At 50.2% G+C, this 21,211-nt stretch overlaps 1 protein-coding gene across 2 annotated transcripts in view; it reads left to right on the top strand.

Annotated features, from left to right (window-relative positions):
• SHANK2 (SH3 and multiple ankyrin repeat domains 2) overlaps positions 1 to 21,211 on the top strand; it is a 677,887-nt gene that overhangs the window by 444,590 nt on the left and 212,086 nt on the right. For both annotated transcript variants that reach the window (XM_032153760.2, XM_058439055.1), the window contains one exon: positions 7,789 to 7,864. In XM_032153760.2, the coding sequence (XP_032009651.1) occupies positions 7,789 to 7,864 (76 nt within the window). The remainder of the gene's footprint in view (positions 1 to 7,788; positions 7,865 to 21,211) is intronic.

Here is a 21,211-nt window from a genome sequence, read left to right as displayed (position 1 = left end):
TGCTCAAATGCTGCATGCGTGGGGTGCCTGGGCCGATGGCTCTTTCCTGGGACATGGGGTGAGTCGCCTTACACCCAGAGGGATGTGTCAGGTTGACAAGTTCAAGAGCCTAAGAAGCTGTTTAGTCCCACCGGCCCACGTCACAACTGAGAAGGGGAAGGCCCAGAGAGGCAAAGTGAGGAGGTCACAGCCAGCCACCACCCCAGCCAGGGCTGTGTCCCCTGCCTCGGCAGTCCCCAGCAGGAGCTGTAATCATCCAGCTTCCTGTATCTCCAACTTGCCACATTCAGACCAAGGAGATGACGTGGCCAACGTGGAATAGGAGCAAAGGATCTAAGGGCGTGTGGCTTTGACCCATTCGCTCACTTTCTCCAGAGTTACTGAGTGCCCACTATGCACCAGGCTGTGTTGTAGGATCTGGAGAGCTAGCATTGCAGTGAAATATGAGCTGGGGAAGGAATGTTCCAGGCAGAGTTAAGCACGCACAAAGGCCCCGAGGCGTGTATAAGCTCAACCTGTTCAAGAGACAAAGAGGAGGCTAACACGGCTGGGGGCACCGAGGAGGGGAGAGTGGTGGGAGATGAGCCAGGGAGGAGGCAGGGCCACGTGGTGTCTGGCTTGTGCCATAGAAGGCAGCTTGAACATGACTGGTTGCATTGGGAAGCTGTTGGAAAATGTTAAGCAGCAGAGTTGAAAAATCACCTGATTTACATTTTTTAAAAGCTCGTTCTATTGGCTCTATAGAATGTGGATCAGTAAAGGGAAGGGCAAGCATGGAAGCAAGGAGGCAGGAGGCTAATGCAACAGTCCAGGTGCAAGATCATGGTGGTTCAGACTAGAGTGGTAGTAACTGCTGTCCTCCGTGTGTGTGGAGCACTACAAACATTGCTGAGCCCCTGCAATATGATGCACTGATCCCAGGGCTAACCGGGAGGAAGGCCTGGTTGGAAATTTGGTTTTGACGTCAAGAAGTTTCTCCATGGTTAAGGAAGCAGACAAGTCAATACTTCCCTCTTGGATGGTTGGCTTCTCTGCCTCCTTTATCACAGGTGGAGGGGTCTCCTCTGAGACATAAAGTGCATGCTGCTATGCCATATTCTGGCCATGCTTAATGGGATCCATTTCCATTGTCTAGTAGGTGGTTTTTTCCATTTCTCCTAGAAGGTACAGCCATTCTCTCAGAGGAGGCCAAACTGAGCCTTTGCCTTGATTTTGTCTGGTCTTCCCTCCTATACTTGCTAGGACAATTTTGGTTGCTGGTGACAGAAACCCATCTCTGCCTAGAATGTACTGGCCCACAGGACTAAGAGGGCCATGGAGGTGTGTATCAGTCAGCTTGCCCTACATGAAACTGCAGTAACAAGCATTCCCCTTGGCTGCTCTGAGTGCAGCAGTGTTTACAACTCATTGATCACAACCAGTTACAAATTTCGTTTGTTCCTTCTCCATTCCCACTGCTTCACCTGACTAGCCTTAAAAAATAAAAAATAATAAATTCCCCAATCTCTGGTTTGGAACAACAAAGGTTTCTTTCTCATTCACGCCTTATGCCCATCATACATCAACAGGGGGTGACTTGAGGACCCAGACTAATAGAACCACCAGCTTCTCAAATGTTTTGGTGGCCATGCCCAAGGGCAAAAAGACAATGCTGGTGGGTGGGGGTCTTGCATTTGGAATTAAAACCTCCAGCCAGAAAATAACGTAATTCACTTCCTCTCAAAATTCACTGGCCAAAATTAATTTCAAGGGCCTACTCAACCACAGGAGAGCCAAGAAGTAGTGTCTGACCACATGCCCCCTGGTGGAGAGCCAGAAGTATTTGATTAGTAGCCTCAGTGACCACCGCAAGCCACAATCCGGGGACTCCTGGCATCAAGGTCTTTTGTGCCCATCTCTCCCTGCCCCAGACCTTGAACTTGGTTCTGCCTTCCGCCGTGAGCTGGCTTCATCGCTGGACCCACTCCCTCCCTGTGCTTTGAATGGTGGCCGTAGCCTGTGTCCTTCCATCACATCTCTAAAAGGAAGCCAAGATCACCTTCCTCAGCAGTCAGACTACAGAACATCTCAGAAAAAGGCCACCTGGCCTTGAGTGGGCCTTGGGTCACTTACTGCTAATGACGGGGCCCAGAAGAGTCCAGCAGGATCCCTAGACCACACCCATATGTTCACCCCTGTGTGCCAGGTGGGCTCCTTGGCCTCGTGAGGGGCAACCTCATCAGGACCTTCCCATGGAGAAGGGAAGTGGCTGTGTCGCCAGAGAAGCTATGCGGCCACGACAGTTTCTTAGCCACGTGGTGCAGCAACACAATTATTAAATGCATTACTGCATCATTCCTAGCTCTTTCCATTGTAAACAACAGAAAGCCAAGTTTTCTTATACCACCAAGGATATGCATTTGGTTTGTACAAGTGAGAAGCCAGGCATGGCTGTGTCCGGGGTTTCCGGCTGTGTCTCTAGGGCAGTCGCCCGTCTCTCTGGGTCTCTCTGTCTCTGTTCCTGCCCTCCTTCCTCCCGAGGCCTGTGCCATCCTGCACGTGGGCATCCCCCTCAGGAAGCTGGCCTCCCTCTGTGACCTGAGGCGTGGGAATCCCAGCAGCAGGAGTAGGATGGCATTGTCCCCGCTGGGGTCCCAGGCCCCTCCCCTGAGTCCATCACTCACTAGGATCAAAGGGACATTCCAGCCGGGCTCCCATGGCAACTGCAGGAGCCCAGGGCTGGGCAGTCAGGTGGGGAGGGGGCAGGGTGGCCTCACCTGACCACATGGCTGGAGCGAGAAAGGGCTGGTCCCACAGAAGACAGGGAGGATGTAGCCAGCCTGGCGAGCAGGTGCATGCGCAGCCAAAGGTGTGGTCGGCTCTGAGGCAGAATTGACCTCTGGCCCTGGCACCTGGGAAGCTGACCTCTCAGCAGCAGGAAACAGCCAGCATCCTTTGTTGTCGTTGGTGCACAGGGAGGCTGGTGTGGCCCCAGACCTCCTGCCCCTACCCTCGTCTGCCTCAGGGTGTTTTATTTGTGACTCACTTTTTCACCAGTGAGATCCAGGGAGCCTTTGAGAAGGGGCAGCCCAGCAGCCCCTGCCTCTCAGCGCAGTGCACAGCAAGTCTCAGGGGCCAAGCCTGGACGTGCCATGAGATATGCACTGTAACACTGGGGGCAAGGGTCCCAAGGGCCGTCTAGCCCACCCCGCTCTTTCCAGGTCAGAAACCAAGGCTGCTGAGGGCACCTCCACAGGACGTGGCAGAGTTAAGAAGGCTACCTGGATTTACATGGGTCGCTCAGGAGATGCCGCTTCCCAGGAGCCCCGTATGGGTACTACCCCCGGAGGCTGCACTGCAATGGGCTCTGCCACGTCCTGGCTGGGTGACTCACTCAAACTCTCTGAGCCTCCCCCTCCTCATCTGTAAACCAGACACAGCAACATTACTGATCTCAGACAGGTGAAGCACACACACCTAGAATACATGTGGCCCCTGGTGAGTGGATCACCAACTATGGCCGTTGGTTGCTGTCAGCACTGGTTGTGGAGGCACAAATCTGGGGTTGAGGCCCACGCTGCTGCTCATGGACTCCGTGACCTTGAGAGGCCACCTTGGGAGGCAGAGGTTTCTAATCTAATGTATGACCACGACAGCATTAGTTAACATTACATAGCACTTTCAACATGCCATGCACCGTTCCAGTGCCTTACACGTATTGATTCCTCAATCCTTCCCTGTTAAGGAGGGACTGTTACTATCATCATCCTTTTAAAGATGAAATGATGAGGACTTGTAGCCAGTAAGTGGCAGAGCTGGGCTCTGAATCAAGCCAGCCTGGCCTCAGAGCCCACATCCCTTATCATTGCACTCTGCTACTTCTGTAAACCAGGGACAAGAAATCTGCTTACTTTGGGATATTGTGTGAGGACAAAATAAGGGTAAAGACTTACTTTTAATGAAATGAGATAATTTAGCAGAGCATTCTACACTTGACAGTACGTAAATATGTCTTCTACTGCAGTGATGATGATAATGATTACAGTGATAATCGCAATGATGATGATGGTGAAGAAGATGATTGTGGTGGTCATAGTGGTTGATGATGGTGGTGATGACAGTAGTGATGATGATGGTGGTGAAGAAGATGATGGTGGTGCTGATGATGGTGATGGGGGTGGTGATGATGATTAGTGGTGATGGGGGTGGTGATGATGATTAGTGGTGATGATATGATGATGGTGGTGATGTTGGTGGTGATGGTGAAGAAGATGGTGATGATGATGGTGATGATGGTGGTGGTGGGTGATGGTGGTGATGGTGATGATGGGATTATGATGATGGTGATTGTGATGATGGTGATGATGGTGGCGATGATGTTGGTGGTGATGGTGTTGGTGATAGTGGTGATGATGGTGGTGATGATGGCAGTAATTATGGTGATGTTGGTGATGATGGTGAAGAAGATGGTGGTGATGATGATGGTGGTGATGGTGGTGATGGTGGTGATGATGGATGGTGGTGGTGATGATGATGGGAGTGGTGGTGGTGATGATGATGGGAGTAGTGATGGTGATGGTGGTGATAGTGATGATGGTGATAATGATCTTGTCCCTTAGGATCCCTTTCCTGTCCCTTAGGGCCATATCCCAGAGCCCAAGTATAACTGTTTCTGGGAACCAGGAGACAGGTAAGGCCTGTGCAGCAGGATTCTTGCATGAAGCAGTCAGAGATAATGTCCTTTTAAAGGCTCCTTTTTCTGGCCAGGTGCAGTGGCTCACACCTGTAATCCCAGCACTTTGGGAGGCCGAGGCAGGTGGATCACGAGGTCAGGAGATCGAGACCATCTTGGCTAACGCGGCGAAACCACGTCTCTACGAAAAAAATATATATAAAAATTAGCTGGACATGGTGGCACGCACCTGTAGTCCTAGCTACTCAGGAGGCTGAGGCACGAGAATGGCATGAACCTGGAAGATGGAGCTTACAGTGAGCCAAGATCGCGCCACTGCACTCCAGCCTGGGTGACAGAGTGAGACTCCATCTCAAAAAAAAAAAAAAAAAAAAGGTTCCTTTTTCTTACAATTTTGATAGCAGAGGGGAATTTACTGTTCTTAATATCCTTACTGAGCCAAATGTAAAACTTGGTGAACATTGTGTCAGCCTCCACCCTTCTTCTCTTTGTTTAAAGTTTTGTTAGTCCATGAAACTCCAGTCTGGGACACACTGGCTACCTTACCTAGCCTAGAAATGGTTCCTTTACTGAAATAGTCTTTTCTTCTGGTAAACACACACACGTATACACACACGCGCACGTACACACACACGCGTACACACACGCACACATTCCACTACACACTCCTCTCTGCTTCTGGCCCCTGGCCTCTGATCTCAGCCAGGATCCTGCACCAATCAGCTGGTAGCATCCAGCAGTTCCCTAGACAACCAGCGCAGAGCTGCCACATGGGGGTGTAAGGAGCAGAGGCAATTAAGAGTAATAATAGCAATTAACAGCCAGTCCCTGTGGCCCTTCATTGGCATTGTGAGCTACTCTACTTAACCCTAGGGAAAGGTGCAAGTCTCACTTGTCCCTGCACATGCATGGCCCAACATAAATGTCACAGGGATTGCCTGACCGTGTGCTCCCACCTCACAGCTACCCACATGCTGGGCCCCTCATCCAGCCTGTGGAGGCTCAGCACCCTGGGGCTCCTCCTTCGCCCCATCCCCAGAATCCTGAGCCCAAAAAGCAGAGCCTGAGGCTCTGCCCTGCTGAATTCTTCTAATCCCTGCAGGCGAGGCACAGGCCTGGCTGCCAGGCGGACTTCATAAATGGTGATTGGAATTGGACCTGTGCAAGATGCTGGATGCCAGGGAGGAAGGGGGCACAGGTGTCCTCCTGCACCTGGGCATATTTGTTGCAGATGCCAAGCACAGGGGAGGTGTGTGCAGCTTGGCTGGACCGGTGCTGGCTTGGTGAGGCCCCTGTGCACTCTGACCAATCTGATGGTGTATACTGTGTTTTTATCTGGTAATCGTGCAATACGTCTTTTTGGTTGTACAAGGAGGGCTCCCACAGCCCTGAGCAAGGCTTTGAGGAGTGGCATTCAATGGAGTGGAGGGCAGAGGGTGCCCCTGGCTGCACTGGAGGGGCCTGCGGAGTGGAGTGTGCCCCACTCCCTGGGTGGTCGTGGCAGTAAAACTATTGAATACCCGGGCGACACTTTATAGCAGGGCCTGGTACACAGTAAGTGTTCAATAAGTGTCAGTGATGATGACGGAGATGGTGATGATGTGGCTGTTTGGGGAGTCCTGTTGTGTTTTGTAGGAGCCTCAGGGGTTTGTGGAGAGCAGTGTGGAAGGGGTGGAGATAGCTGGGAGCTTCCATGTGGAGGACCCGTCCGCCCTGCACAGGCAGGGCACTGCTAAGGCAGCGTTAGCTGCTGTGTCAAATTAATCCAAGGCTGCAGCCTAATGTGGTAGAAATGCAACTCTTGCTTACATAAGAATCCAGGGCACAGAGACCCAGCTGTTGACCCTAGGGTCTCAGAGGCCTGAGCATTGAGCTGGCAGAAGCAGGAAGAGAGAGTCGGTAGAGCACACTGGCTTCTAAAAAGCCTAAGCTTGGAAGGGACCCTTCCCACCCTGCTTGTGCTCACACCTCAGTGGTGAGAACTAGTCATGTGGCCACATCTGGGTGCAAGGGAGGCTGGGAAATGTAGTCCTGGGCTCAACACCTGCCTCCTTTCCTGCCCTCAAGGGCAACACCACACTGCTGGAAAAGGGAAAGGGTTCTTGGAACATGTGCTTTTGGTGAACAGCTGGCTGACTCTGGGCACATGAAAGGTGTGGAGACCTTTCTCAATTCCCTTACTTCACTTTTGAACTGCAAATGTGCATTTTGGGGTTTGAGTGGGAAAAAAAATGCTTTCACCTCAGAATTTGGGATGGAGGAGGCTAACAACAGAGAAGGTTGTTTACAGAGTTTAGATTAAACTTTGGGCCATTTTCCTGAAGTCAGTTGCATAATTTCTTTGGATGTTTTGCAGGGCTTAGGTAGGAGATCGTGCAGGAAATCCTGTCTGGGAGGAAAGTAAACAGGAACTCGTGAGCTGCTATGTTTTATGTCTTTTTGTTGTGTGTGTGCGTGTGTTTTTCTCCCTCCAGCACTGAGCTATCCATTAAATCTAATTACATCGCTCGTATCATTTCCCATGAAATTTATGTCTCAATCTGCTGAGTAAGGGGAGCAAGCAGAGGACTTAATTAGAAATGTTAATCATGTGGGTTTGGTGCTTTTTTTTTTTTTTTTTTTTTTTTTTTTTTTAGGAGAAAGGAACTGTAATCAGGAAAATGACAATAAATGTTCTTTCCTTCCCGAAAGGCAGTTGTCTGCAGGTTTTCAGTTTTGCTGGAAGGCTCAGCAGCACCACGGCAGAATGCTGTTCTAGTGGATTCCATGAGCTGAGTGGGCTGCCCTGTTGTGGCCTGAGCTGGCCTGGCCCTCTCGTCTTTGCAGGCTGCTTCCTCCTGCCTCCTCTGTGAGCTGAGGCCCGTGGGACTCTGCCTCCCTTAGGGAGTGGTGCTCCTGACTCTTCAGTAGTCAGCACTGGGGTGCACATGCATTCCCCAAATTTCGCAAAGTTGGGCCCCAGAACCAGGCCCATTTTCCTCCAGACTCTTCCCCAGGACAGTGCATCTCACATTTTGGGGAGTTGGTGAGAGGTCCCACCAGCCTCGTGTGCTGTGGGTTCGGCGTTTGGGGACCATGACTTTTCTGACTGGTGTTTCTCTTCCCTCTCTGTACAGAAACCCGTGCTGACCGCAGCAAGAAGCTTTTCAGGCACTACACCGTGGGCTCCTATGACAGCTTCGACACTTCCAGGTAAGACGCGCTGCTTTCTCTTCCAGGACCCTCTGGTCAAAGCTGCTCGTCTGTGCTGCAAATGCGATGGACGACCTTGCATGCAGCTTTCAGGCCCCTCGTGTCTGCCTCCCCCTGTGTGTTACTGGGCTAGGACTGTGGAAGCCACTGTCTCCCGGAGCCCCTGTCTGAGAGGTGTACTTGGTGCCACCTTCGGTTTGTGTCCAGCCAGAGCACACCTGTGTGGTGGCCCCAGGGAGAGGGCTGGCTGGCATTGTTTTCGCGAAAGCATTCAAATGTCAAGGATGACGGCAGTGGGCCACAGGAGCCTCGAGGCAGTATTGGGGCAGCAGCATCCCCCAGGGGAGTATTTTGGATGCCTCAGGTCTGGGTTTCTGCCTCCTCTGCGGTCCTCAGGTTCTCATCCATTCCTGCTACTTCTGCTTAGGTGGAATGGCTGTGAAGGAAGGAGGCGGGCGAGCCACCAGGTAGCCAGATCTTCTAAGCACAGTAGATTTGAGTTCATCTGATGTGTGGAAAGAGCCCTGCATCTTTGACAATGTGACTGGCACAGGCACATGGTTGGATTTTTCTGCAGAAACCACACCTGTGTGGCACCAGCCCATGGGGACGTCCTTGGGTCTCTGTGGGGAGGTTGAGGCTGGGGGGTGTCCTGCTGGCCCCAAGTGTGGGGAAAGGCCCCTCCATGTGGGGAACCCCAGATAGAGGGTTCTTCCTGGATGTTGAAGCTCAACAAGGGCCAGCGTGTGAGGTAGAAAAGAGAAGGAGGTGCAGGCCCCGGGGACGTGAGGGTCCTGCGCCCGGCCCTGCTGGCTGAGGAGCCCCTTCTCAGAAGCTGACCACACCCATCTCCTCCAGAGGTGGGAGGGTCCAGAATCCCTACCCTGGGTTCTTCCCTGACCTCCAGGATATCTGTGATGAGCAGCCCAGACCCCTATCCTCGACTCTTACCTGCCTGTGAAGGGATCCAACCTGGGTTGGCTGATTGATTTGTTTTTGTTTGTCGTTTTGATTGAGGTAAAATGTACATAACCTAAAACTTACCATTTTAAAGTGTACAATAAGGTGGCAGTTAGTACGTTTACGATATTAGGCAACCATCACCACTATCTGCTTCCAAAACATTTTGTCACCCATTAGCAGTCACTCCCACTCCCATTGCCCCTCGCACCCACCCACCTGCTTCTGTCTCTGGGCTCTGCCTGCCTTAGTGCTGCGCGTAGATGGAATCAGCCGCTACGTGATCTTTCATGTCTGGCCTCTTCCATGCTGCATCATGTTTTCAAAGTCTATCCACATGGTGGCACACACCAGTACTTCATTCCTTCCCCGCCCCCAATTTTTTCTTATTGTGGTAAAATACATGTAGTATGAAGTTTCCTATTCTGACCATTTGTGAGTGAATCACTAGTTTAGTGGTATAAGAACATTCACAGTGTTGTGTAGCCAAGACCAGCATCCAGCTCCAGAGTTCTTTTGTCTTGCAAAGTTGGAACTCTGTCTTGCAAAGTTGGAACTCTGTCTTGCAGAGTTGGAACTCTGTCTGCATTAATGCAAACTCCCCACTCTACCTCCCTCAGACTCCAGCTCCCAACCTGTCTATTTTCTATCTCTATGAATGTGATGACTCTAGGAACCTCAGATGAGTGGAATCCCGAAGTATTCATCTTTCTGTGACAGGCTTCTTTCACTGAGCATAACATCTTCAAGGTTCATTCATGTTGTAGCGTGTCTGGATTTTCTTCCTTTTTTTAGGGTTGAATAATGTTTCATTGTATGGACGGACCACATTTTGCTCATCCCTTCGTCAGTCGGTGAGCACAGGATGTTTCCACCTTTTGGCTGTTGTGAATGGTATTGATTGCTGTTGATATTTGCATGCAAGTATGTGTGTGCACTTAGGAGCAGAATTGCTCATTGGACTCAGTTATAATGCTGAGCTGTCCCAACCGCTTCTCTCGTAAATGAGGTGTGCTGTAAAAGGAATGCCATGGCCAGGAGCCGGGACCCCTCCAGGGTATGTCACAGACTTTCCAGGTCTTGCTACACTCACCCAGTTTTTGACCTTGAAGCCCAGGTGTGATCCATGGCCTGGCCACAAACACAGCCCTAAAGGCAGGTCAGGGGCTGACCCCAGCTTCTCCTGATGAGCCTTTATTTGAGCCAGATGAATCGTTTCTGCAGCAGCAGAAGAAGGCTGCCTGTGGAAGTGGACCCTGGGCAGGTGGTCATAGTCAGTGGGCCTATCACACTGTGATAGGATCTGTGATAGCAAGCAGAGTCTGCACAATGATACATAGTGCCTGAGGCTCCCCACAGAGGAGCAGAGGAAGGACCTGCCTGGGAAGAGAGACATCTGTGGGCCAAACTGGCTAGGGTCTTGTAGCAAAGGTGTGACACATGGCTAACAGCAGGGCCAGAAAGCACCAGGGACATGGGCTGGAGTTCAGCCAAGAGAAGACTTGCAGAACTATTGTGGCTGTTCAGGCTGCCTCAGGAGGTAGTGAGCTCCCCATACTAGAAGGAGCCAAGCAGGGCTGGGGATTCTCTTGCCAGAATGTCACAGAAGATTGGACTGGATGACCTCCAAGATCCCCACCAACTCTGCATCCCTGTTTTGGTGTCCAGTCAAGGGCTTTTGTTTTACATGTGTACTGAACACCTGTTCTGCCAGGTCCTGGGACCTCACCTCAGAGAGGAGGAACATGCAGACCACACTGGGGTCAACTGGTAGCTTCTAAGCAAATGGTGAAAAAGCTTCAGCCTTGACCAGAGTTAGGAGTCAGCTCCAGCGCTCCCATGGTGAGGGATCAGACAAGCTGTGGGCCTTGTGTGACCCTGTGTTTCATTGAAAGAAACAAGAGTCACAACAGCACTGCTTATCCACTCCTCCCGTGTGCCACCCACCCTGCATGGAGCACAGCCTTGTTCATAGCTGAGCCTCTCAGTGACCTGGTAACGCAGGTGTTACATTCCACCTGCTAGAGAGACACTGATGGACGGAAAGGAAGGCCAAATTAATGAGCATCCGAGCCTGAGTATGAGGCCTGATCTGTGGGCAGTAGAACCCTGGCACTCAGGCCCTGCACTCCCGCGATGAGGATGGTACTGCCCAAAGCCAGCCCGAGTTGAGGGAAACTGATGAGGAGGAGGGCCAGTGTTTCTTGTGGTGACAGTCAGCACCTCCCAAAGCATTGTTGGGATAGATGCACATAGATGGAATCAGCCACTACGTGGTCTTTTGTGTCTGGCTTCTTCCACTTTGCATCATATTTTCAAAGTGCATCCACACAGTGACACGCACCAGTACTTCATTCCTTCCCCGCCCCCCATTTTTTCTTATTGTGGTAAAATACACATAGCATAAACTTTCCTCTTCTGACCATTTTTAAGTGAATCACTAGTTTAGTGGTATTAAGACATTCACTGTGTTGTGCAACCAACACCACCATCCAGCTCCAGAAGTCTTTCATCTTGCAAAGTTGGAACTCTGCATTAATGTAAACTTCCCGCTCCACCTCCCTCAGACTCTGGCCCCCACCTGTCTACTTTCTGTCTCTATGAATTTGATGACTCTAAGAACCTCAGATGAGTGGAATCCTGACATATTCAGGATGATGGTATTACCTTTGTTAATCCCTGACCGTCTGAGCTGGTTCATAACAGGTGCAGGGTTAGCCTGAGGGAGCCCACCCTGCTCAGGACCAGCAGAACTGGCCTCGACCAGACTGTGAACCTATGAGCATGACAGGGTGGACGGGGGACAGGCAGTGCTGACAGAGGGTGGGCAGCACGGATGAAGGGTGGGCAGTGCAGGCAGAGAGCGGGCAGTGTGGAAGGAGAGCAGGCGGCATGGAAGGAGGGCAGGCAGCATGGGAGCTTGTGGACAGAGATGAGTAGGTCTTGTGCACCCCTGTGACCCTAGAATGGCATAACTCTGGAGTGGGTGTGGAGTGAGAGGCTGACTGCCAGCTTTTCCAATGGAGCAGGAGGAACATCTGGAGGCCATGGTCGCCAGGGCATGGGTGCAGAACAGCCTGTAGCTCACAAACCCTTGTCGGCATTCATGTTGTAAGTAGACTAATGAGCAGCAGAAACCTGGGTGCAGTGCCAGCCCCGTGGGCCAATTATCCACAACAGGCTGTGGGGTCACAATCTGGGCAGACAGTGCAGGGCTGAGGCCACCCCACTGCCGATGCAAGTGTAATGAGAGAAAATGCCATGGGAGGTGAGACTCAATGGAGACGTTTTCTGAATCAGTCAGGAGGTTTCTCCCCTTCCCACCTCCTCTTATGTCAAAAACTGCTCAGAGTCTCAGAGCTGGAGAGCCTAATGTTAAAACACACCAGTTCATTAGGGAACATATTCAGCTGTTCCAGCCAATTCCCTCCCTGGGATTCCCCTCCACTCACCCAGAAAACAGTGAGAGAAGGATCTAGAAATGGCCACATTAATTAAGGTCAAACAGCAGAGGCCCTAAGGGCCATTTCTACTTGGGACTTTACAGATATTTCAATGTCATTTTTAAAAACATGTCTCCACTCAGGGAATGGGAGTCTTAAGTTCCTGCTCCTCTTTAACCAAATCTCCAGCTTCATCATGGGATACCCAAGAGAAGTCTACCTGGTGGGATGGGGGAGAACTTAGGGGGGTCTCACTTTAGGCTGAACAGACTCCATTTATACATCCATCCTTCCCGCCATCCACTCAGCCGTTTATCTTTCTATCACTGATCCATCTACCCAGTCACCTGTCCACCTGTCCATCTGTCCACCCATCCATCTATCCATTCATCCATCCATCTATGAATCCTTCCATCCATAGGTATCTCTTCATCCATCCATCCACCCATTCATCTGTTCACTCTCCCGTCCATCCATCTACCTACCCATCTATCCACCCATCCACTCATACATCATCCATCCACCCAACCACTGCATTCATCTGTCCATCTGTTTAACTAATATTTATCAAGACCTGACGATTCTGGGAGCTGAGGATATAGAGATAAACAAGACAAGCATATTCTTTGACTTCAAGTAGATTACAGTCTAATTAGTAAAGGTACACAATAAATTTAACAAATGAAGCAGAGGATCTCACTTTGTAGTTAATGCTATGAAGCTGACGAGTGCTGTCATAGAGTCCTGGGAGGTTGGGTCATGCCACTTTTATGTAGGGATGCCAGGGAGGAAGCGTCTCCCTGAAGAAGTGACTTTTGAGTTGAAACACAAAGATCGAGGAGGAATCACCCCTCAAGAGAAGGTTCAGCAAGTGCAGAAGCACTGGGGTGATGAGAAGATTCGACACTGCGGGAATAGCCATGGCCTAGGAGAGTAGAGGCAGTAATGTCAGAGAAAGACCTCGTGCTTCATGAAAGGTGTTGGGTCTTCTCACACTTGCAATGGAGGTATTGGAGGGCGTTAGGCAGAAGAGACATCATCTGAATCACTTTTCTGGAGGAAAGCAGATGGCAGGATGGATGGAGACCAGTGAGGAGCCCATTGCCATTATCCAGGCCAAGCAACAACGGTGGTTGGGGCTGGTGGAGGAGGTGGGGTAGAGAGATGGATGGAACTGAGGTGTAGGATGAAGTTAGATTGGATAGGGGCATGGACATGGAGGTGAGGAAGAGCACAGAGGACTTAGCTCTCACCTTCTCTTGTTTTTTTGCCAGGAGGAGCTCCCAGAGGCACATCCTTATTGGCAGCAAGATCTGCTCAAAAGGAATATGTCATTAATGCCACTCAAGGAAAGGGTTTAAGAAGGTGCTGAGCATCTGTTTTTTTGTTCTCCCTTAGAGAAAACCAGTTTTCTCTTAGTGAATTAGAAGGATGGCAAAGTATGCCTGTTCACCATTGAATATCTACTGTCCACAGCTCCCTATTTTCATGGCTTTCGAGCCTCACAGCCCAATTTTTATCTCTTCTAAATCAGTAATAAGAAATACATATACCTGGTTTAAAAATTCAAGATATGCAGCAAATTGATAGAGTGTGAAGAGTAGGTCTCCCATCTTTGCCTTCTAGTCCCCAAGTTCTTCTCCCTAGAGAGAATCTCTGTTGCTGGGTTCCTGAGGATCTTTCTAGAGAAGGACCCTGCAAATAGAAGCATATATGCATATTATCTGAAGCCTTCTAAAGACCCTGAGAAATCACTGGTCCTAAGTTTTTTCTCTGGCTTTCCAGCTAAGTCACTGTGCAACCTTGGGTAGCTCGCCTCCCCTCCCTGAGTCTTCAGTTCCTGTTGTTTGCAAAGTAGAGCTGCTTCCAACTCATTCTGTATCTCCAGTTGTGTTCGTGTTAAGGATGAATGAGAAAATATGTTTAGTACTTGTAGCTCCTAAGAGGCATGTGCTATATAAATCCAGAGGGGTGCTGAGTTGTGAGCAGTGTGTGTGGGTAGCTGGCTTTCCTTTGAAACCCTAACTCTGCGCTCTAGAAGACTGCCTCAGTGTGTAGGTTGTAAGAACTGAATGGCAAGAAACACTGATTTCCCCCATTCTTCCTCCGCCATTATTTTGTATTTTTATATATTTTTTATTATTTCTTAGACTTGAAAAGAAGTCTTTATCCCTGAGCATGTCTACTGTCTGGACACAGAAGGAAGCACACCCCATTTGTTCCTTACTCTCAACTGAAGGCTGGGCCTTGCAGTTAATATGGAAGCCCCCATGGCGGCTTCTTTGAGGCATAGTTTGGGGCAGGGCAAGAGATTATTTCACTGTTTATTTCATACATTTTCTGTATTTTTATTTTTTTGCTATTTATTTATTTATTTTTGAGACAGAGTCTCGCTCTGTTGCCCAGGCTGGAGTGCAATGGCGTGATCTCAGCTTACTGTGACCTCCGCCTCCCTGGTTCAAGTGATTCTCCTGCCTCAACCTCCTGAGTAGCTGGAATTACAGGCATGTGCCACCATGCCTGGCTAATTATTTTGTATTTTTAGTAGAGACGGGGTTTTACCATGTTGGCCTGGCTGGTCTCAAACTCCTGACCTCAGGTGATCCACCAGCCTCCCAAAGTGCTGGGATTACAGGCGTGAGCCACCGCACCTGGCCCATATTTTTATTTTTATTTTTGCAAGTATATAGTGCTTTTGTAGTTTTTTGAAACAGAGAGGTATTTTTCTGGGCATGGGCAAAGGAAGGCATTACAACAACAGATGGCCCACCTCTTCTTTCGCGCTCTCCCAGCATGGTAAAGATGGTGGCCGGGGCCAGGTCTCCATTTGGGTGAGTCATTTCTTCTCTGTGGTCTGTATTGTGATGGACAGCCCTCCCAGTGCGTAAACGGGGGAACTGAGTGTCCCCCTCCTCATTCTCCCTTGCCTTTCTCCCTCCCTTCCTCCTTTAGTCCCTCACAAGGGTCAAGGAGTCCTGTCTTCTCCTTGTCCTCCTGCTGTTTCCCTGGGCCGGCCCCTTGGCTCTTGTCCATGTTCTCTGTTCCCCTTAGCACCCCACAGTCCAGCTGCCCCAGGGACCCCTCCCCTCATCCACTCTCAGTGAACTCTCAGTTTCACATTTTTCCTCCCTTCATAAATTTTCATCCAAGTACTGCATGTATGTAATGAAAGTAATTAATTAAACTACAGAGATAGGGCTAAGAGTAGAAATAAATTATTGTCTGCCCACTCTGACCCAGCCTCATCCACACAGCCCCACTTGGCAGAAAAAACAGTTTTAAAATTATGTCTGCTTCATTCTTCTGGTGGGTACCTTCCCAACATGATGATTACTCCCATATTTCTTAATTTTAAAATGTGAAACATCCTTGACACATTGCTGGAAAAAATGAGGCTTTCATAGTTTGACCCTCACCTCCAATTTTGAATAGTTCTTGCCAGTATGCTAATGGATTACCTTTAAATAACATTCTCAAACTTCTCTCTCTTGTTTAATACATTTTAGACAATATCATTCAACCCTTTGGTATATTTATATTTATTTATATTTATGAGTTCTAAGTTTTGTCTCCAAGTTGGAATCAGAAGTTAAAAAACAGTGGAGGGTGAGCACAGTGGTTCACACCTGTAACCTCAGCACTTTGGGAGGCCAAGGCAGGAGAGTCGCTTTAACTCAGGCATTCAAGACCAGCATAGACAACAAAGCAGACCAAAAGGAAAAAAAAAAAAAAAAACACATGGAAAGTATTACATTATGATGATAATACAAATGGGTTAGGATTCCAATTCCTCTTTACAGACCTATAAGAAGAAGGGTACTAATAGTATCACAACCCAATGAGTGTTTTTTCCACTCTCTCAGTGGTTCAGAGTAATTCTACATTTCAGCTTAATATTAGAATCATGATTTTCACATGAAGATTTTGTTTTTCCTGGAGTTTCTGACTGCCATTTTTTTTCTCGTGGGAGAAAAATTATGGCTTCTTGAGCATACCACTAAAATATCATTCTTTTTCTGATGTATCACTGGAATCTGTCCTCTTCTTGTTGGAGTCCTCTGACATTCTGCTCCAATTTGAATTCCAGTTCTCAGTACACAATGATCATCCTGCAACTTCACTTCACTGAGCTAGTGGATACGTGAGTTGCTTCTTGTCTTTGCCCTTGTTCTGTCAGGATACATCCTTAACTTCAACAAAAGGTATCTGGAATGTAACCTCCCTGTCTGGAAATTCCCTAGTTATCAAATGTTCTCCAGGTTGTAGAACTCTAGTTTCAAAACTCTCGAGCCATTGCTTCATCGCCATCCTGTCTCTACTCATGGCTTAGAGCCTTGCTGACTTGTCCTCTGTTGTCAATTTTTGAGAGAGGAATGCTGAAATTCTCCGATATTATTGTGTTTGTCTATTTTTTCTTTTCAGTTCTCTCAGATTTTGCTTCATGTATTTTGAAGTTCTGATGTTAGGTTTGTACTCATTCAGGACTGTTTTATCTTCTTAGTGGTGGTCCTAGGCCTGGAAGTTCAGGTGTCCAGGGGTTCTGGTCCCAGTTCTGAATTGATCTTTTTCTCATTATTCAATGTTCCCGTTTATCCCTGGCAGGTGAGAATTGCCAGTAACAAGTTATAGCACTGTCTGATTCTCATTCCACTGTAGGTAGCGACCCTTTATTTTCCTCCCTAGAAGTTTGTAGGAATGTCATATTTTCTACTTCTTAATGTTCTGAAATTTGATGGTGGATCTGAGTGTGCGCTTCCTTTACACATTGAGCTCACTGCTCTGGAGGCCCCTCCAGACTGAAGCAGCTTCCACTTCAAGAAGGTATTTTATTACCTCCTTGACAATTCCATCGCTTCCTCTTTCAGTTCAGCCTTTCTGGATTTCCTCTATTAGACCATTTACGTTCTCCCCATTTGTCACTTATTCTTTCTCACGATTTTTTTCTCTGCCCTCTTGCTCCATATTCTGGGAAATGTCCTTGACTTCCACCCTGTCTATGTAAGTTATTATTTTGTCAATCACACTGTTACTGTCCAAGAGCTTTTCCTTTCAACAATGGGATAAGCTTCTAAAGCTTGAGAGAAGTGGTTTCCGGATCTCTTTGGAAACAAACCAGCCAGCCAGGTATGGGCAGATCTCTGCACGTAACTGCTCTCATGGCAGAGCTCAGGTGGACCGCACGTTCCTCCAGGTCAGACACCAAAAAGAGAGGCTTGGAGACGTGCTCCTGGCCCCACTCCCACCAGAAGTTCATAAGCAAAGATAGGCATAGGTTCTCGTGCATACCTATGGGACAAGTAGTAGGATCCAAATTGAAAATCGAAGTGCTGGTGTGTTTATCTTGAAGTGAATTGCACAGATGGCCAAGTGATAGAACTGTGGTGGGGAGAAATGGTCCCAGGAGCGCAGTGTCCCTGCTGAGTCGTGAAAGGGGAGGGGGCTCTCTGACAGGAAAGGGGGCAGTGAGGCACAAAGGGCCTAGACTCCTGAGTTAGACAAGCCCGTGTTCCCTCCCAGCCTCTCCACCTGCCAGCCCCGTGACAAGATCATCCACTCTCAGCTCCACCTGTGCCATCTGCAAATGAGCATTTGTGATTCTGCCTCTGTCACAGAGCTTTGAGATTCAGATTTCTTAGATATCATCTGTGAAATATATAATTTCAAAGAGCCGAGCACAAGGCTGACACTTGCTATGTGTCCTGGGTGCACAGTGGGTCATGAGCCTCTTGGGATGGCCGAGGCTGCTGGCTTGGCTGGGCCAGGCCTGGACTCCTCCTTCTCCAGTACTCAGTGATGCGAAATTAGGTGTGCTCCCACCTGGCCACGGCCAAATTCCCCTTGCAGTTTTATGACGTCAAGTGCCTGACTTGGGGACTTTGGACCTTGGCCCCAGACCGAGGTGAGGGTAGGTTTTTCTGGCTGGAGGTACTCTCAGACCCTCTGAAAACAGTTGGATGGGTTCTGAGGGTAGAGAAGAGGAGAGGCCTCCTCACGCCCTGAAGGGGGGACCCAGCTCAGCAACTGTTCTGCATTGGGGCTGGGCGCACTTGGTCTTTGGGTTAGGGTAAGTGGTCCCCAGGACCACTCCGGCTGGAGGGCGGGGAAGCCAAGCTCTCAGCAGTGTGGACACCCTCATGATGGACTTTTCTGTGGGGCCAGGCAGGAAGGTCTGGCTGCTTTGTTCTGGACCCAAGGCCCCTGCTTTGGGGCTGGGAGCTAAGTTCCTCGCCACAGGGAGGCTCCCGGCTCAGAGCAGCCTCAGACCATGTTTAGTATGTTTCCCAGGTGGCAAGTGGGTGGATGGTGGAGGGGGCACCGATGGTGGGTGGGGCCATCGGAGCAGCAGCAGAGGAGGGCCTGGGGGGCTGGGATTCAGCACCTTCAGGCAGGGCCCCACTGAGGGCACTCCCAGAGGCCTGCCTTGCTCCCCACCTGGATGGGGCAGGGGCCCCCAGAGTTCAGGAGCTCTGTAGCTGCGCAGGAATCTCCTGTGTCCTAAAATCCCTGAGCTCCTCCAGCAGGCAAAGGAGAGGAGTTACTCATGTTCTCTCTGGAGCTGTTCTGACAACAGCTGCCAAAGCGGACCTCCGCCTCCACACCGCCCCGCCGCCCGCACCACTCCCACACTGTACCTGGCCCCTCTCGTGCCCCTGTCTCATATCCACCTTGATTGGTAGCATTTACTGATTTCAGTGGTGCAAATCGCCCCACAATGGCCCATTCCGAGCTGCCAATGTGAGGTCACTGAGCAAGCTGGAAAGAGGTGCCCACAGTCAGCGCTGGCAGCTCGTAAGAGCCAGCTCCGGCTCATCCCTGGGCAATATCCACACCTCTGCACCCCTGCTCCAACCTTGTGCTCTGAGTCGGGGTCTTACACAGGGTAATGAAGCGTGCTGATCTGAAGCTCCAGCAAGCGGGTTTCAAGCCTGATGGGCCTAGGCCTGGGAGTTCAAGTGCCAAGGTTCCTGGTCCCAGTTCTGACATCACCTTCCTGCACGAGCCTTAGTTTCCCCGTTTGTAAGATGGCTACATTGTAAAATGCCTATGTCATCGCCGAGATCTCTTCTGAATACAAAATTCTACACATTGGGCCTGAAACTGCCATAACCACTGGCCAGTGGTCACCATGAATGAATGCACTTTAGACAAAACTGCAAACCCTGAGACAGGCTGGGCAGGGTTGGGATTCCAGGGCCTGACCCGGAGTGGGCAGGGGTATCCAGAGGGCAGCCCAAGATGGGCAGGAGTGCTCTTAGTTGGGGTCCAGGCATGGGCCACCAGTGGCATACAAGGCCAAGGGGTGCCTCTCCAGGGAGCAGATGAGGAGACTGTTTCTGGAGGGGTACTCAAGGCTGTGTCTGGGAAGCAGCAGGCTCTCTGGAAAGGCTCACACTGATCCCCACCTCTGGCCAAAAGCCTGGTGCTCTGGGCCTTCCTCCAGAAAGCAGGGGGAGTCTTTGGTGCCTGACTTGGAGAGCTAGAGTGAGAAGCAATCAGACCTCCCTGACTCAACATTACCTGGGCCACTCAGGGCCACCTTTTCTCTGCCCGCCCCTGTGCCTTCTGTACCTGTGTCTCCTCCAGGATAGGACCAGGACTGACTGACTTGTCTCCTTCTCCCTGGCATCTGGCACAGGGTCTGGCAAATGTCCAGCTCTCAGAGAATGGAGATTTGAGTGGAGGGAGAGGTGAGAAGATGGATGGATAGATAGATGATGGATGGATGGATGGCTGGAAAGAAGGAAGGAAAGATAGATGGGGAGCTGGATGGGTGTGTGGATGGGTGGATGGGTAGATGGATGGATGGATGGGTAGATGGATGATGGATAGACGGATGGATGGATGGATGGATGGATGGATGGATGGATAGATGGGCTGGATGGGTGTGTGAATGGGTGGATGAGTGGTTGGATGGGTAGATGGATGATGGATAGATGGAAGGAAGGATGGATGGATGGATGGATAGATAGGGAGCTGGATGGGTGTGTGGATGGGTGGATGGATGGATGGATGAATAGAAGGAAGGAAGGGGAGCTGGATGGGTGGATGGATGGGTAGATAGTGGATGGATGGATGGATGGATGGATGGGAAGGAAGGAAGGGGAGCTGGATGGGTATGTGGATGGGAGGGTGGGTGGGGGCATGGATGGATAGGTGGATGGATGAATGGGTAGATGGATGGATGGATGAGTGTGTGGGTGGACCCATGGATGCATGGATGGATGGGTGGGTGGGTGGGTGGCTGAATCTGTGACTTGGGGTAAGGGAAGGGACCAAGGTTGGGCAGTGTGCTCAGACCTCTGTATAGGCAGTACTTGGCACGTTGTCAGCACTCAATAAATATTCACTTCACAGAAAGGAAGGGACAGCATGGCCCCAGTGAAAAGGAGACTTGTGTCCCCAGTGCCAAGGAGTGTGCCATGAAAAGTGCTCAGGGCAGTCTAAGGAGCCGAGACTGCACCCTGTCCTCCCTAGGGCTCTGCTGCCCCGTTCCCTCCAGGACAGAATGAAGCACCGGGCACCTGTCCCCATGCTAGGATTACAAAGAGATGCAGCCCATCCAAGTCTTCGGGAAGGTCCAGCTTAGAATCTGCTTCTCTCTCTTTCCTTGTCAGGGAGCTTGGTTGGATGGGTCAGGACTAGAGGCTGCACTCCCAGGCCCTGCCAACCAACAAGCAGGGCTTAGCTCTTCAGGGCATGTGCTGATTAAAACCTGACTCCACTGACTCCAAGGTCAAGGTGGAGGCTGGCTCGGTGGCCTACTGCCTGGTATAACAGCTGGCACCATGTGTCCCGGGTCCCCTGGCCCGGAGTTGGCCCTGTGGAGCTCTGAGGCCTTCAAGATGAGTGAAGGGGAGGAGCCAGGAAGATGGCAGCTCTTTTCTGGGTGGCAGGAGAATAGGAGGGTGGAAAAAGCGAGTTCAAAAGCAGATTGGAAGAGAGG

This window comes from Hylobates moloch, unplaced genomic scaffold, assembly GCF_009828535.3.
Source record: "Hylobates moloch isolate HMO894 unplaced genomic scaffold, HMol_V3 SCAFFOLD_5, whole genome shotgun sequence".
NCBI lineage: Eukaryota > Metazoa > Chordata > Mammalia > Primates > Hylobatidae > Hylobates > Hylobates moloch.
The sequence above is the reverse complement of the archived record's forward strand: the minus strand, read 5'-3'. Positions and strand labels throughout refer to the sequence as shown.